General features: G+C 39.0%; 1 protein-coding gene across 1 annotated transcript; it reads right to left on the bottom strand.

Annotated features, from left to right (window-relative positions):
• Positions 1-1364: 1364 nt before the first annotated feature.
• On the bottom strand, positions 1365-4822 carry LOC112098908 (zinc finger BED domain-containing protein RICESLEEPER 2-like). The gene is made up of 3 exons (XM_024185583.1): positions 4523-4822; positions 1514-3599; positions 1365-1408 (listed from the first exon to the last, which is right to left on the bottom strand). Exons 1-3 carry the CDS (start codon positions 4820-4822, stop codon positions 1365-1367), a joined length of 2430 nt encoding a protein of 809 aa, XP_024041351.1.
• Between the last annotated feature and the right edge of the window lie 10411 nt (positions 4823-15233).

The following is a 15233-nucleotide window of genomic DNA, read 5'->3' as shown; positions in this document are numbered from 1 at the left end:
AGGACTCCCACTTCTACCCACTTGGTGAAGTAGTCTATTGCCACAATTGCATGTGTCGCCGCTCCTCGGCCCTTAGGTAACGGACCAATCAAGTCGATTCCCCATTAAGTGAAAGGCCACGGGGATGTCATAGTGGTCAGCTTTTCTGGGGGTTGTGCAGGAATCTCAGAGAAACTTTGGCAGGTTTTACAATTCTTTGCCATCCTTTTCGCATCCTGGTGCAAGGTCGGCCAGAAGTATCCTTGCCGGAGTGCCTTGAAGGCTAAAGTTCTTGCTCCCGAGTGATTGCCGCATATTCCTTCATGGATCTCCCTTAGTACATAATCTGCTTCCTCGTCATCCAAGCATCTCAAAAGGGGTAAGGTGAACTCTCGGCGGTACAGCACTCCATCTAGTAGCGTGTACCTCGCTGCTTGGCATTTTAATTTTCTTGCTTGCCTTTTGTCCTCTGGTAAAACTCCATCACACACATATGCGCGAATCGGGTCCATCCAGGATTCACCAGTGCTTACTCTCATCACCTCTACCTCCTCCCCTATACTTAGCGAGGTCCTTACCTCTAGTGGAACCGACTTAGGTAATTTCGGATCTGCAATTGCAGCCATCCTAGCCAACATATCTGCTCGGTAATTCTCATTCCGGGATATCTGCTTTACCTCCACCTTTTCGAAAAACCCAACCATCTGCTTCGCCTTCTTCAAATAAAGACCAATCTTCTCTCCCCTTGCTTGGAACTGATCATTGAGCTGATTACATACCAATTGGGAATCTGCTCGAATTTCTACCCTCTCTGCTCTTAAAGCGTGTGCAAGTCCGAGCCCGATGATAAAGGCTTCGTATTCAGCTTGGTTGTTTGTGAGCTGAAATTCAAACTTCACTGTATACTAGGGGTGGGCACGGGTCGGGTTGGGTCGGGGTGATAGATAACGTTGATAGAACCCGCATATAGAACGGGTTGAAAAAATTCAACCCAACCCAACCCATTACATTTTTCAACCCAACCCGACCCAACCCGCAACTCTGCGGGTTGGGTCGGGTTGGGTTGATTGGGTTGGGCTTTTGAAAAAACCCATTTTTATTGTTTAAATAAAAATAAAAAAATAATTAAAAAAAATTAAAAGAAACACAAATACTAAAATTCTTACAACAAATCCAATATTTCAAAATTTAGCAATCAAATTATTAGTACATAACTAATGAAAAAAAAGTACATAAATTTAAAATCTTGTTTAATACAAAACATTAAAGTCCAAAGAGTGAAATTATAAGTCTTCCATACATAGGAAGAGAGTTTTCCCGAAACCATTGCTACACCAACCAATAGGAGTGTAATGAAGATCAGTCCAATGACATCAAAATCCAGATCAATCCAAATTAATGACATCAAAATCTGATGCCAATCTTGAATCTATATAACAATAAAAATAAAAATATTAGGCATATATGATATAACAAATAAATACAAGGAAAATATAAATAGAATAAAAATAAAAATCATAATATAAATATTTACCTGATGTAATTGATTCATAAAATGCCATATCTTCAACCGAAGATGTATCCTCTTCTACGGCAATACGAGAAGAACAAAGCCAATTTTGCCCACATATTAAGCTCTCTACCATTTTAGGACTCAAAGAAGCTCGAAATGGATCAAGAATGCGTCCTCCTGTACTGAATGCAGACTCAGAAGCAACTGTAGATATTGGGATTGAAAGAATGTCTTTGGCTATATTAGACAAAACTTTATACTTCCCACCATTTACCTTCCACCAGTTCAACAAATCAAATGAATCATCAAAGCAATTTTCACAATCATCTAATAAATATTTGTCCACTTCATTTTTCAACTCTACACCATCCTCTTCCAGCTGCTTCTTTTTCCATTTTGAAAGTTTTGCTACCTTGGCTAGTCTATAATCAATAATATCACTTTTTTTCTCTAACTCGGATGGACAAATGACAGCATTAACAGATTGGTTTTGGCTACCACTATCACATCTAGAGTTATTATTTGTGTAAAAATCATACAAAGAAGATAATAAGCCCTTAATCACTTTTATGAGCTCACACACAACATTTTCATCATACAACTCCTCAAAACAAAATTTCACAAAACTCAATTTATAACGCGGATCAAGCACAACAGCAACAATTAACAACTTATTTAGAGTGTTGAGGGAACCCCAATATTTGTCATACTTCTCTTTCATCTTCTTGGCCATTGCACTGAAATAAGAATCATCACTTACTATCAATCCTTTTAAATTTGACTCTATAGAATGCATCTCATGAAAATACAAATGTGATGTAACAGACAAAGAAGCACTAAATTTTTTTGTAATTTCATAGAAATTCTCCAAAAAATTATTCAACACACTTGCATTCACCCAATCTATATGTTCCGGTGGCCCAATCCTTTTTTTTCCACCCTCTTTCTCTTCAAAATAGGATCTATAAAATCCATCATCATCCTCCAATCGTTCAAAAGCTTTTTGATATACAAGAGCACTCTCTAACATCAAATAGGTGGAATTCCACCTAGTAGGAACATCCATCACAACAATACGTTTAGAATCAAGTTTTTCATGCTCAACACATTTTCTAAACCTTACTAATCTAGCCGGTGATGATCTTACATATTTCACAGCATTGCGAATGCTAGAAACAGAATTATTCATCTCTTTCAACCCCTCAGTCACAATCAAATTTATAATATGTGCACAACATCTAACATGAAGGTAATCACCATTCAACACAAGCCCACCCCAATTATTTAGCTTCTTTTTTAAATAAGAAATGACCAAATCATTCGAACTTGCATTATCAACAGTAATTGTAAACACTCTATCAATACCCCATTCAAGCAAGCAAGACTCAATCAATTTTCCAATTGTATCTCCTTTATGATCATCGATCTGGCAAAAGTTTAATATCCTTTTATGAAGTTGCCACTCATCATCAATAAAATGGGCTGTAATAACCATGTAATTCAAATTTTGTATTGAAGTCCAACAATCAGTTGTTATACAAACCCTATACTTATTACGAGCAAACACTTTTTTCAAATTATTCTTCTCATTTAAGTACAACTGATACACATCTCTAGCAACAGTTCTCCTAGAAAAACGATCAAGTTTTGGACAAGCTTTGCTCATAAATTTCCGAAACCCTTCTTTTTCAACAAAACTAAAGGGCAATTCATCGATAATTATCATCTCAATGCATGCTTTTCTAATGTCCTCTTTGCTACAAGATATTGCCACAAGATTACTGCCACCACCAGTTGTGTTATCCTCAAACACCAAGGTTTTTTGTTTTAAATCAACTTTCCTATCAGCATAGGCTGTGCATGCTGCCAAGTGATTCCATAAAGTACGGGTCCCAATAAATCTAGAATGATACGCATACACTTTAGAACAGTAGTTACACTTACATTTTGTATCATTCTCTAATTTTGTGTAATGTTCCCATACTTTTGACGCTTTTCCACCTTTTCCATTGCCTGCATTTGTATTAATAGCACTATCAGTTGTACTTTGAGTTGTTGAAGGTGTAGAGATATTAACTCCTGGATTACTGGATGAATTTACTTCCATCTACAAGGAAAAAATTCCAGGCCAAGAATATTGTTATTATCCTATTAATAATTAACAAATAATCAAAAAAATAACAAATAGTGGTCACAGCAAGCTTAAAGCTCTTTTATTAATACATTTAACCATGTTTGGATACTACAATAAATAAATATGATTAAAATAATTTTATGAAAAAAAAATCCATCGGAGATAGAATACATATGTGAATTTGAGAGCATGACTAGTTAATAGTAATACTGAATATATTTCTGCAGAACAATGCCCAAGAGATGTTTGTCGAAAAGCTTTTTCCCTAAGATTGTAATAATAACAATTATTTTATTTATGTTAATCCGATTGTTGATTAAGCTTGACACCATCATAACAACCAAAATTTGACCAACTTTTATCAATAAAAAAATATTATAAAGCACCAAATCATGAAATCAAATGACCAACTTGTTTCAAAATAATAATAAATTAGTAAAATAGAAAGAAGAAAGAACCTAAGCATGTGACGATGTGTAGTTTGAGCAATTTGAGCAGCTTTTCAAGAAACGTTGAGTTGTGATGTTGTTGTGTTCTATGCGCGAGCAGATGAGCAGCTGCAGCTGTTCTTTAAACAAGAAAATTTGAGTTTAGGGTTCAGAGAAGTTGCTAAATATATATTCATATATACGGGTTGACGGGTCGGGCTGGGTTAAAAATTTACAACCCGACCCAACCCGCAAACAGTGCGGGTTGAAAATTTAACAACCCAACCCGACCCGTAAATTTTATCAACCCAACCCAACCCGCAAAAATTCATACGGGTTGGGTCGGGTTCACGGGTTGGGCGGGTTGGTGCCCACCCCTACTGTATACGTTATTTCGGTTTCTTTTGGACTTCGTATTACAACTCCTGTTCCGGATCCTTGCTCACTACATGATCCGTCAACCATTACCAGCCACACCCTCTTTGGTTTCTCCTGCTCTATTAGTTGCTCCTCCCGAATTTCTTCCCCTGGCTCAGCTTGGTCAACCATAAATTCTGCCAGAACTTGGGTTTTGATTGCTCCTCGGGGCCTATAGGAGAGGTCAAATTCACTTAACTCCACGGACCATTTTACTAACCGACCAGATGCATCTGATTTTTGAAGTATTTGCCAAAGGGGCTGGTCAGTCATCACAACAATCTGGTGGGCTTGAAAATATGGTCGGAGTTTTCGTGCTGCCGTTATCAGAGCCAGTGCCCACCTCTCCATCAATAGATATCTGGTTTCTGCGTCTACCAGAGCCTTGCTTGTGTAGTATACCGGGTGTTGCTTTCATTCTTCTTCCCTGACTAATACCGAGCTGGTAGCCCATTTAGAGATTGCCAAGTATAGAAACAGCTGGTTACCCTCTCTCGGAGTTGATAGTAACGGGGCGCGGGTCAGTTATTTCTTCAGCTGCCCAAATGCTTCCTCGCACTCTAATGTCCACTCTATCTTTCTCCCTTTCTTTATGGTTTGGAAGAAAGGTTGGCATTTATCTGTGACCCGCGAGATGAATCGGTTCAATGCTGCCAATTTCCCTATAAGGCTTTGCACCTCCTTAACTGTCTGTGGGGACCTCATTTCTGTCACCGCCCGTATTTTTTTCGGGTTGGCCTCGATCCCTTGGTGGCTTACCAGGAATCCCAAGAACTTGCCTGAGCTGACCCCGAATGCACATTTGTCTGGGTTCAGCTTCATTTCGTACTTCCTCAGCAATTCAAAGGTCTCTTCTAGATGCTTCACATGATCCCTTGGCTCTTTGGACTTTGTAATCATATCATCCACATACACCTCTATAGTGTGTCCAATCAACGGTTTGAAGATCTTGTTTACCAATCTTTGATAGGTGGCTCCTGCATTTTTTAAGCCGAAAGGCATTATCCTGTAGCAAAACAAACTCATGTTAGTTATAAAGGTGGTGTTTCCTCATCCTGCTCGTCCATGGGTATCTGGTTGTATCCAGAAAAGGCATCCATGAAAATGAGCAGACTGTGACCTGCTGTTGAGTCCACCAGCTGATCTATTTTGGGTAGGGGGAAGCTGTCCTTCGGGCATGTCTTATTGAGGTCCGTGAAGTCCACACACATTCTCCACTTCCCGTTGGCCTTTTTTACCAGTACTACATTGGAAATCCATTCCGGATACTTGGCTTCCCTTATAAATCCTGCTTTCAACAGCTTCTCCACCTCGGTGTTTATGGCCTCATACCTTTTCTGGTTAAAGCATCTCATTTTCTGTCTTACCGGCCTCACCCCCTTCTTGATTGCCAACTTGTGGCAAGCTACCCTGCGATCAATTCCTGACATGTCCTCGTGAGACCAGGCGAATATATATGCATGGGACTGTAGGCACTTTACCAGCTCGCCTTTTACTGTCCCGACCAATCTTGGCCCGATCTTAATCACTCTGCTCGGGCTGCTTCTGCTCTCCGCTCCAGCTTTAAGTTTGAAATCCCCATATCATCTAGGGCCGACTTAAACAGAATATCGACTGAGCTGCCCGTGTCCATCAGTATTCGCCGCAATTCTGTACAAGCTACCAATGCTTTAATCACCAGTGCATCCTCATGAGGATACAAAATACCCTCTTCGTCATCCTCCGTCCACATAATGGGAACTTGCCGCACTTTTGCCCTCTTAGCTGCTGGCAAATTTAGAAGCACCTCTTTACCAGTCATGGCGTATCTCCCATAGTTCTTCCGTGCCCTGTTCGAATCCCCGGTCAATGTTGGCCCTCCTGCTATTACACGGATGGTCGGCTATCCACGTTCCAGACCCCTCTCAACTCCTTCATCTCACGTGTACTGTGATTCAATGACAGGGGACACTCTATCTACATACTCATCCAAGTATCGGTTCCTCACTAAATCTTCCACCTGAATCTTCAGGTCACGACATTGGCTGATAGTGTGACCGTGAGTGTCATGAAATTTACAGAATCTGCTCTTATCCCGTTGGTGAGCCAATTTTGTTATAGGCACTGGAGGGTACAACAGGCCTCGTCCCTCAATCCTCTCATACAATTCCTCAATGGAGATCTTTAATGGAGTTTACTGTCTATATGCTAAGCTCTGGTCTACCAGCTGAACTACTCGGCTATCATGAATGTCATCTCGGGCTGGTATAGTCGCTAGCTGATCTGGTCGTCCAGCCCTGGAACCAGTTGCATGTAACACTCTAGGAGTGTTGTGATAAGGGTGGGTAGCCATCTGCCTGAATTCTCGTTGCCGCTCCGGGAACGGGGTGCGCGGAGGTTGGGCCCGGCTGTGTTGGAACTGTTGTGGTCTCTGAGCTATGGGGTAAGGGCGGGACCGAGCTGATACTCCGCCTATAACTGAGGATTCCCTAGCTCGCTTTCCCGATCTGCTCCTGTTCGGGGTTCTCCGTTCTTTTCGCCTCAGCTCTTCCATGTGAATAATTTTGCACTGGGGGGCTTTTTAAGTTATACCACAATCAGCCGATTCTTACACCTTCTTTTAATCCCCTCAACGCCTGTGGGTGATTAAAAGCTCCCAAATCTAGCACGGCCCGATGATATCGCTTTACAAAATCCCGAAGGGACTCATGCTCCTCCTGTTTCATCCCCATCAGTTCCATCATGTCGTCCTCTGGGGCTACTGCTCCTCGGAACTGTTCGGCCAACTCTTAGCACATCTGCTCGTACCCTTTTATAACTCCTCGGGGCAGCTTGCGGTACCATTCTCGGGCTCGCCCCTCGAGTGTCAACGGGAACACCCTGCACCTTTGAGCTGGTGTCAACTCTTGCACCCCCGTCATGTCGTTGAAACGCTCAATATGCACCAGCGGGTCACTTCGACCAGAGTATTTGAGGTCGGGGAAGCAGAAATCTCTTGGGATTACTGTACCCATGATCTCGGTTGATAACGGAGATTCTTCATCCAACATTATCCTTCAGCTCGGGGGCTTTCTCTTGCCCTGTATCTCCTCCATCACCTGCGCCAATCTGCGCACCTCCCCCTCCAATTCTACGGCACGATCAGGATCACGTGCAGCTATCTAGTCTCGTTCCAGCTCGGCATTGTGCAACCGTTGTCTGAGCTCTCATTCGTCAACACTGGCCCCTCGGCCATTGACTTTCAGTACCCGTTCGGGGAGAGGTTGGTCCCTCCCTTCATCTACTCGTTCTCCTGGAACCCGACCAGTGCTTCCGTGGGGATGCACCCCGTTAGGTTGGTCTGCCGACGGAGGGTTTCCTCGACTCTACGCCTCTAGAGGCTGGGTTCTGCTCCAACATCATCTCTCCCCACGGGGGTTTCACAATCCCTTCTCCGCTCATCCCTCAGCTTTTACAGTATGGTTGCGAGAGTCTCCATTTGTTTCTCCAATCGATCTTGCATCATCCTCTCCCGGGCTTCATTTGCAATTTCCCGAAGAGTGATTGTCTCCCGAGCTTCGTTATCCTCCCTCAAAGCGTCCTTCCTTGGCACATCCATGTCTAACCGTTCGTTGTTTCTCCGGTAACTACTAATTCGGTGGTAGCTTTTTATCCAGCTCCCCACAGACGGCGCTAAAATGTTAATGCTGAAATCTGCTCGCCCTTTGACCGACCAGATTCTTTCACCAACGTTTAAGTTATCAACTGTTACTCGAATCACTGGGGTTGGAATCACCCTCCCTTCTCTTACTAGACCTGCGTTCACCAAAAACGGATAAGAGACGCCGGTGGTTTTGCCGACGTAAACCCTCCGATGCCTAAGTTAGTACAAGGTGTTTACGGGAAAACAGTTCAATTTGGATTGAAGAATGGTTTCTAATTTATTCGAAGTTTGTAAGAAAATGGCATGGTTGTAATTTGGCAGCGTTTTCCCCCTCTCAGGTTTTTTTGTGTCCTTCTTCATCGATTTCTTCTTCTTTTATAGCCGCTGTCCCACGTTTCCATTTATTCTTCATCCCCCCTTTTTCGGGTAGTAACAGCCCCTCATAGGACTTTAACTGCTACGTTGTGGGCAAACGTGTGATCTCGCGTCTCCCGCAACGGTTCTGAGAAAAGTGCAACTACCGTGATTATGTGGGATCATGTTCCCGCTTTTTGGGGATTGGTATCGGCTCGGTATATGACTCTGGTCGGTATATTACACTGACCGGTACTCGTCTCTGGTTGGCTCATATTTATCCTTGTGTTCTGCTCATACCATTTGGCTAAGGTGATCCATGCCGGGGCGAAAATAGTAACATGGCCGACCTGATACTTTTATTTACTTAACAAAGATAAAAAATAATCTAGATATCATAGGTATATGATCTACGTTGAGTTTATGTATAAAATATGATTAATATTTAATTATCTATATATATTTTATTTATATTTTACCCGGCGCACGAGCGTAAAAACGTGCATGGTTACATTATTAAAATGTTTCATATTTGGCAATTATATAATGCACCACTTGAAATCGATTCGAAAATTATATATTAAGCTAGGAAATAAAACGTACTTCGCACGACTTAAAAAAAAAAATTAGTTTAAATTTTTTTTTATTCAAATATACATTCGAACAAAGCCTCATGGATAATAACTAACGCGATTTCTTTCTCATCTCACACGAAGTAATAAAAACGTACATAGAGCTCCAAGCCACTCTGAAATCAACAATGGCCGCGAAGGTGAATCCCGAATTCAAAAATTTCTCTTTTATTCTAACATTTTCACTCATTTTGTAATGATCATTCTTTGTTATGATTTGCAGAAGAGAAGCATTTTCAAGATTCAACAAGCGTCTACAAAATCAATGCCACCCATGAATTTGAGACTCCAAAGATTTTGGAATCCAAATTCTCAAGGATCAAACAAACGCGTCCTTGTCAGATTTTGGCGATGGCCCGTCTTACTATATTTGCAACAAATTCCATTCAAGGTTAGCTTCTTGTCCCGACGTGTATAAATTGTTGAATAAATTTTGACTAGTGATATAATTTTCCAATAATTCTGTTGAAATGAGGAAATTTTGATTGGTCTATAGCGTTTTTGAGAATTCCAGAAGCCAATTTAGTGAGAGTTAGTGCTAGTAATTCATTTTTCGTTCTATGTTTCAAGTATTTTTTTATTGTATGTCTTGGCATTTGGTTGTGTCGATGTTTTCTTTCTTTTTTTTAAAAAAATAAATTTGTGACCATGATGTTAGCCAAGTTCCTTCCCACAGGGGTGGGAGCCGGGCTCGAACCACATCCCTCTTGTATTACCACAATCGATTTTAACAGTTGAATCGACTGGTAACGACGGCTTACATTTTTGGTCATGTCAAGTAAAAGTGAAAAAAGCTTTAGCTGGGTCAAAGTTACACTGGGGACAGTGACCAAAATACAAAATCGAATGCACTTTCTAGTGTTATCACTGCACTATATACGTTACTAAAACTGCAGTGATCTGGCGTTTAGTTTGGAAGTTGTATGTTGCCAATAACAAGTTTACACATAAGATTCATCACAGTTGCACATACTGTGTATGTCATATATGTGTTTTATTATGTCAAATGTGACAAAAAATATGACATAATTGGTACAAAGACGTATAATTTAGTTGTCATTTAATTGTTCTAAATTAGTTTTGATCTTACTGCAAGACTGTAGTTTGTGAAAATTTGATGAAGAAATTATCGGAAAATGCTTGATTGTTTGGAAGTGGAAAATGTTATTACTTTCAATGGATCCTTGTTGCTTCAAAATATTGGAAAAAATTATCTGACAACTTTGGCTCGAGATTTTTTTACCTGAAAGTGGATTTGAAATTAACTACGAGCATTTTTGTGGACCCTTGTTGACGTAATTGAAGATTATTACCCTGCCGACGTGGCATCATTGCCAGAAAGCATCTACACATCCATCATACAATTGTCAATTCTTTCTCAGCATGCAGCGAGAACCTTTTTCTAGTCATTATGCGTTCATATCTTGGAAAATCCACCAAGATTACCTTAAATGGGTTCAATTCATTAAAGGCTCTATTAATTTCCTTGTTGGGAGTGGGGCTTCATAAGCACTACGACAATGGTGGTTCTGAGAAATTGAGTGAGAAGCTCTGCAAAATCTTTCGCCGCTTGGTTGCTGAAAGGATGTGTATTTGGTAATGTGCCCTTCTTCGCTCTATTGATTATGGTTGTATATTCTGATACTATCATTACTTTCAAATCTACCTAATATGCTTGTGCACATCATCCCATTTGATCTATGCATGCCATGTCATCGTATCTCTCACTGAAAATTTCTAGTTGCTTTCCTTTAATGTCATATGGTGAGTCGAATGGCACAGAAGTGGGATAATTGGATAATGAGAGTCCATTGGATTTTTTTAATATGTATATATATATATATATATTTTTTTTTGTAATTACCTATTGATCTCACTACCGTGATCAAAGCACGAGGGATTTTAAGATTTATTTTTGGTAAATTTACTTAGTTAAATCAATTGAACGTACATGATAGTTTTGTTAATTTTTTAATGTGTTATAGTTGAATTGTTTTGAAAGAAACTCCTTCCTCACTAGAAAGGAAGTAATTACATGGGTTTTTCTATTTGATTCATTGAATGCCCCATAGACAAATGCTTGTGAGATTATACTATAATGAGCCACAAGTATTTGTTTTGACGCAGATTTCCTACTTTTCCAAGAAATGCCTACATCGTAATCATACGTTTCTTGAATCTAGTATCCATGCTTGTATCTCTATCCTTATCGTAACTTCATAAATTTCATAGCTTTGATAATGTCTCTTGACGTCAGACTGATCTGACTGAAGCAACTGCCCAGGTTACATCAATTCTTTCATTGGAGATTCCAGGCTTCATTATAAGTGTTGATCTTTCTCTTGTTGGTAATTAGATATAACACCAAGACACGGAGTGTGAAAGTTGCCTCTTTTCTCTTGGATTGAGTTTTCTTTGGGCTACAGCAGAATATGGTTTTCTGCTAACCATTTATGATAAGCTTTCTGATGCATAAATCACATAGTTTATCGGAATTTAGTGGACACCTATAGCCTAATTTGTGCATATGTGTGACAATCCCATATCAGACACAGATCATCACTTCTGTACTTTATTTATAAATTTACCTAAAAAACTGTTTGAATGATTACACTACTAATAAAAGTATTTCTGTAATTTTTTTCCACTTTAAATCAGGGTTTTACATGATATTAATGATAGTGATATCTTTATTCTTTTTAAAACAGGATAAATGTTTCTGGTTTGGTAGTTCCAATAATATTTGCAATGTCTTGGGAAGTGATAGAAAACCTAACTTTTATTACTTGGTTATGAAACAGGAAGAAAAGAAAGTAGAAGAAGAAGAAGAAGAAGAAGAAGAAAGAATGCTACTGTGTTCTATTGCCTAAATAAGGTTAGAAGATTTGGATCTTACAATTATCATTGTAGCATAACAGTAGCATTCATGTCGACTGGAGAATATCGAAGGAGTGCACGTATATCTGAATTAGATGCACGGAGGGCCCAGAAAGCAAAGAGCCGAAATGAGGGCAATAGAGCAATCAATTCAAGAATGGCACAAGGTCAGGGTACTAGAAAAAGTTCTGACCACAAGCTGGCTAGAAAAAGGAAGACCAGACCTGTCCATGATCTGGTAGATAACGATGTTGAAATCCAAGTTCGGAAGGTACCCCTGTATTTTTCATTTATTTGCTCTACATTCACATCACTTGTTCATTTTCTGAAAAGGGTTAGATTTCATCTATACAAAAGTTAATTCCTACAATTGGCTAGCTGGAAGTGGGGAAATGTCTACGCTGCCAAGTGTCCTTTTTGGTACTCCTATGGTTACATGCTGGTCAGTTGTATTATTCATACATGATTTCGCCAAAGACGAAAGTATTGATGAAAAAAATGCACCTAGGAAGCATAAATGACTATTAAGATTGCTTTTAGTTTGCTACCTGCCTGCTTGCCTTCTATTGTTTTGTTTATATCCACATGTGCATGCTTGTGCTGTTTATTATCTGGGTAAAGGTCTTTGCTCATATTTAGGTTAAAAGGAGAATGTGTGTAGGAGCAACATATTATCTAATTTGAATTTGCAAAGACGTATCATTTTAATTTTTTTCCGGGAAGAGTAGTGTCTGGCTTGACACACTCTCAGTCTTACACTCCTAAAGGTGATTCCCAAAGCAGTGAGCTATCATTTTTTCCCTCTATTTTAATGGCACATACAACGAAATTATATTTCCTATAGTGGAAACGTGTTTGAAGCATTTCATTTGTGCTACTCTTTTTCCTTGAATGAGGCATTGCTCAAACTTTTAACCGTTCGTGTTTGATTTCACGTTGGCACCACAGACTGGTGATGGAGATCATCACACAAATGCTGGTGAGCTTGTTTTCCTATTTAAAATGTAAATTGCAGTTTTATCTTTATGTAAATCAAAACATGTTGATAGACTTTCATATAATAATTAACTCATTGCTTATTATGAATTCAAGCAGTTGACATGTCATCTATAATTGCAATGCCGGAAAGAAAAATGCTTGATCTATTACTTGATAGGCTGAAGAGGTATGTACTTTCTTAAGTTGGGTTATGACTAGAATGCACAAGTGTTTAGCACTCTTTATCTATGAATGAGTCAGAAGAATTTTAATTTCTTCTGCATAAGGGAATTGAATTTTGCATTTTATTTTAACTACAGGAGAGACTCCTACAAAATCTTTGCAAAGCCAGTAGATGGGACAGAGGTTGTATCCAGTTACTTATTTATTGTTTGCCATATGATTGATGTTGACTATCTATATATCTTAATTTGAAAGGTTGAAGACTATTACAAGGTCATTAAACACCCAATGGACCTCAGCAAAATTACTGAAAAACTCAATGAAGGAAGCTATCAAACACTGGGAGATTTTGAGGTTTGATCTTTTCCTTGTACTCTGTCCCCTTTTTCCTCAGGCCCATAATAGAAAAGCTATCCTTTTTAGGAATTTGGAAACAAATACTCTTCTCATCTTTGGTCTTAATGATGTAAATTCTCATGTCCGCTTCTTAGGCACTTGGGTTAAGGAATGCAATCTGTACCTTCAAACACAGTTTTTCCCTTATAAATGATGACTTCTGGAACTGGGCTATTCTTTCTTTTTGTCGGTTTTCAGCCTTTGGGAAAAGGGAGGGAACCAGTTGTTTTTCCTTGGAACTCTTACATCTTTCGAAATTTTGATATTGATGTGCCTATTATTATTGTTATTTTTCTATAATAAGAAACTGAAGCCTTAGTTAATAAGGATTGAAAATGATACAAGGTGGACCAGAAATCTGCATGGAATTGATGTGGATAATTGATAGTAGTCACTATCTGTATTACTTCTTCCACAGTTTCTCTTCTCGCATATCATTTACAGTCAACCTTAGGTAGGTCGGACTATGGATTACTTCAATCCTGGAAGTCATTGCATTATGAGGCCTTTTAACCTCTCTTTGACATTTAGAACTTGTGCCTTTTATCCACCAATGTAATGTTTTTATTTACCTTATTTTATTTTTTAATAAGCTCTGGATTATGTTTTGTTAGTCTAAATTTGTAAGTGATCTACTTTCTTAGTTTGATGAAACTTCATAATTGGTAGATTTTATAGGAAGAAGAAAAATAGGATATATTTTTTCCATTATTTATTAATAGAAATACTCGTAGTTTCTTATTGAAAAAAAAAAAAAAAATTGAGACTAACCAAATCCTGTCCTCCCCATGTGTGCTGGGTTCGAACTACTAGATTGATCGATTGTTTGTTCATTATTGATATGCAGCACGACATATATTTGATGTTCAAAAATGCAATGCATTTCAATGCTTCAGATACTGTTTACTACAGACAGGTAAGTCAAATCATTTTGCTTTAGTGGATGAACAAAATATTTCCTTTTTATCTGTGTTGGCAAAATTTTACGCTCTCAAACTCCACATTGTTTCTCTTTTCAAATTCTGAATTGTGTTTTACCAGGCTCATGCAATGAAAGAACTAGCTAATAAGCTCTTCCGAACTCTGAAAAATGATCCCGAGAATTTTGAAGCTGCATGTTCCATGAGAGGTCGTAGGAGGAACAAGGCCATATCTGGACCTCTGAATTCTCACTCCTGCAACAAGACAACTGGTACTATCACTTGTTCAATGAAGTACTAGTAATGGTTGATTGTTCACAATATATATTTTGTCAACTACCTTGAATATTTTGCGCAAGTATATAGTATGATTTCAATTGTCCAATTACTTCTTCTGTCTTTCCTGTGAACAGGCTGTAGAGGTGAAAGAGGATTAGAAAATTTTGAAGTACAACCCCGTCAGAGCTATATTCCTTGTACTTCATTCCTCTCTGAGAATGAATTGTCAGTGACACAAGTGCAAGGCACTTAACTCATTCTCTGTCCCCTGACCCTCAACTTTCTTATTTTTTCCCCGCAAAGAAGGCATAAGTAGGATTGGATTCAAGTTTGTTAAAAAATTTTGTACAACCTACTATTATCTAACTTTCCTTCAACCTTAAATAGAAACATGAAGAATAAGAGGAGAGTATCTGCTATGCTGCTTCCTAATTGTTTGGTTTATGTTAAATCTTTGAATTTATCTTTCTTCTGCTTGTTGGTTATTCTCTGTGTAGGGTAAGCAGAACAAAATTGGATTT

Source organism: Citrus clementina, unplaced genomic scaffold (assembly GCF_000493195.1).
Source record: "Citrus clementina cultivar Clemenules unplaced genomic scaffold, Citrus_clementina_v1.0 scaffold_4, whole genome shotgun sequence".
NCBI classification, from domain to species: Eukaryota; Viridiplantae; Streptophyta; class Magnoliopsida; order Sapindales; family Rutaceae; genus Citrus; species Citrus x clementina.
Note: the sequence above shows the minus strand (reverse complement) of the source record. Positions and strands in the feature narration are given on the sequence as shown.